The sequence below is a fragment of the Morone saxatilis genome, unplaced genomic scaffold, assembly GCF_004916995.1.
Source record: "Morone saxatilis isolate NCDOM2014 unplaced genomic scaffold, NCSU_SB_2.0 Contig9, whole genome shotgun sequence".
NCBI classification, from domain to species: domain Eukaryota; kingdom Metazoa; phylum Chordata; class Actinopteri; family Moronidae; genus Morone; species Morone saxatilis.
Window position 1 is genome coordinate 14330148 of NW_023340268.1, and position 2311 is coordinate 14332458.

At 41.4% G+C, this 2311-nt stretch overlaps 1 protein-coding gene across 3 annotated transcripts in view; it reads left to right on the forward strand.

The window, feature by feature from the left end:
• The window catches only part of igf2bp3 (insulin-like growth factor 2 mRNA binding protein 3), a 21917-nt gene that overhangs the window by 6492 nt on the left and 13114 nt on the right, over positions 1 to 2311 (forward strand). For all 3 annotated transcript variants that reach the window (XM_035681550.1, XM_035681552.1, XM_035681551.1), the window contains exon 3: positions 1048 to 1096. In XM_035681550.1, the coding sequence (XP_035537443.1) occupies positions 1048 to 1096 (49 nt within the window). The remainder of the gene's footprint in view (positions 1 to 1047; positions 1097 to 2311) is intronic.

Here is a 2311-nt window from a genome sequence, read left to right on the forward strand (position 1 = left end):
TGACTCATTGATCCACAAGTTCCATTGTCTACATGACCTCCACACATAGCCAGTATACTCCTACTGCTGTACACAAACTGTAACTAAACTGGCGAACCTTCAAGCTTTAAGGATGAATCGGGGATGTCTGTCCTGGCTGTTTCTAGTGACGGAGCACAGCAGCACCATTGTAACTGCTAGTCTTCACTTGCTTCTGCTTGTGTGCACACTCTTCACGAACAAGCACACAATTTTGATTCTTCCCATTTAGTGTGACGCTGCTAGCGGAGATTCCCTTCGGTTTCTGTTTGGCACCTGCACCCTCCCCATCCCCCCCACCTCCCCCTTTTTTTTTTTTTTTTAAAATACAACAGCTGGATGCTCCTGGATAAGTGTCTATTTTGGTTGAAAAGAGTGGGCTGAGTCTTGTAGTAGTTGAATCCTCATGATGCAATGCTACAGGGCACATGCTTGACTCAAAAGAGTGTAGACAAGACATTCTGATATAGCGTATCTTGTTTTGTTTTTTTCCTCCGCTCTCTTACTACTCCTTTCTGCTGCTTCACTTGTCCTGTTTCTCTTCCACTCTGTTCTTCGCACTCTGTGACACAATTGATGATTTGGGACAAAGGGCGTGGTGTGTGGTGGCTTAATTTTAATTTTAAGCACCCTCAACTTAATTTAGGCCACCCAGTGCTGTTTTCCAAATCACCCCCTCGTTGCCCGCTGTTACTCCATCACTGCCTCCCATGTTTATCCAGGGTATCTCCATACACTTGCTGGGTTGGGAATGGAATTAAAGCAGAAGTCTACAGTCATGTCCACAGCTTCTCCACCCTGGTCTGTCTCACTAGATGGCGGAGGGAATAAAGACCTGCTTATTTAATTTATTTTTTTTTAGTTGGTCTGTTTTGCCTTTTGTATCATTGTGCCCTTGGTATTGTCAGCTACTAACTGTCTTTCTCCCCCTTCTCTCCATCTCTCTTCCCATCTACCTTCATCAATTTCTGTTATCTCCCTCCTCCTTTATCCATCCCCCACCCTCTTCCTTCCTTGTTCTCTCTCCAGGAGCTGTAAGCTGCAGATCAGGAACATCCCCCCTCACATGCAGTGGGAGGTGAGTACTAACAGGCTGCTAACTGCTTTCAGGGCGGGGCACCATCGGGCAGCCGAACTGGGCTCCCATATAGTGGCCTCTGGAGTCACCTTGCCTCCCTTTTTTTTGGGGGGAGGGGGGGTTTTCAATTGAGCAAGCGCTTGATGATTAGTTTGAACAAGGCCACAGCTCAAGCTAGTCTAACGCACCAACCAGTGGGTGGAACTGTGATTGTTGGAGCAAAAGGACTGCAAGTACCACTGGAATTGTGATGATGAAGATTGTAATGTTGAATTTGTAAAACTTTAACACATTGGACGACTTTAAGATTTAGTCTTTCTCAAAAGTCAGATTTCCAAGTGATGTGGCTGGGTCACACACAAGAACTTTTAGGCAGTTGCGTGATCTTTTTTTATAGCATATTGCTACATGTGTTGGCTATCTACTAGGCATGTTTTTAAAGCAATTTTAAAAAAGCTTTGTTCGGTTTGAATTGATTCTTGGGCTACACAGGAGCTGATGTGGAGAAATGGGAAATGAGTTAATTGTTCTGTCATGGTGTCTTTCAACACTGATCACATGTGCTGGATTGAAAGTGAATGCCTTTTCACATCACGTTTTCTTGCAAAAAAAACCCCTAATGTGTAAATGAATTAAAAATAAACTGTATTGTCTGAAACCTTCATGTGGCAGGGCTTTTATGTGCCCCCCTAGCCAACTCGAGTGCAAATCTTATATCCGTATATGGTTAATGGGATATTTATTATTTTTAGAATGTCAATTTAGTTGTTAAGGACTTAAGTGATATGTCAGTGTTTCCTTGACATGCAGTGGGTTGAGAAAATAAAATCTGCACCTGTACAATTTAATGCAATCCAATACACTGGCCATGCATAGAACACAAACTCTTTGAATCTATTAGGTTTTAAATGTGTAAGATTCAACTGTATCTTAATTTAAGGATATAGTTTGTGGTGTCCGAACATATTATATAGTATTTAGTGGTTAATTTGTAATAAAAATAACCCATTCCACAAACTTCATTTAAGATTACAATTATGTCTACTACCACATTCATATGCAGGGTTTAGGGTTAGGACATCTAAAATAAAAATTCATGCCTTGCTGTAAATCTTCTAAAGAATAAGGGTTGTACACACAACTATTCCAACACAGGTGACTTTTAAACTGCATGAATTATTTGACTTTTTGATATTTTTCACACACACACACACA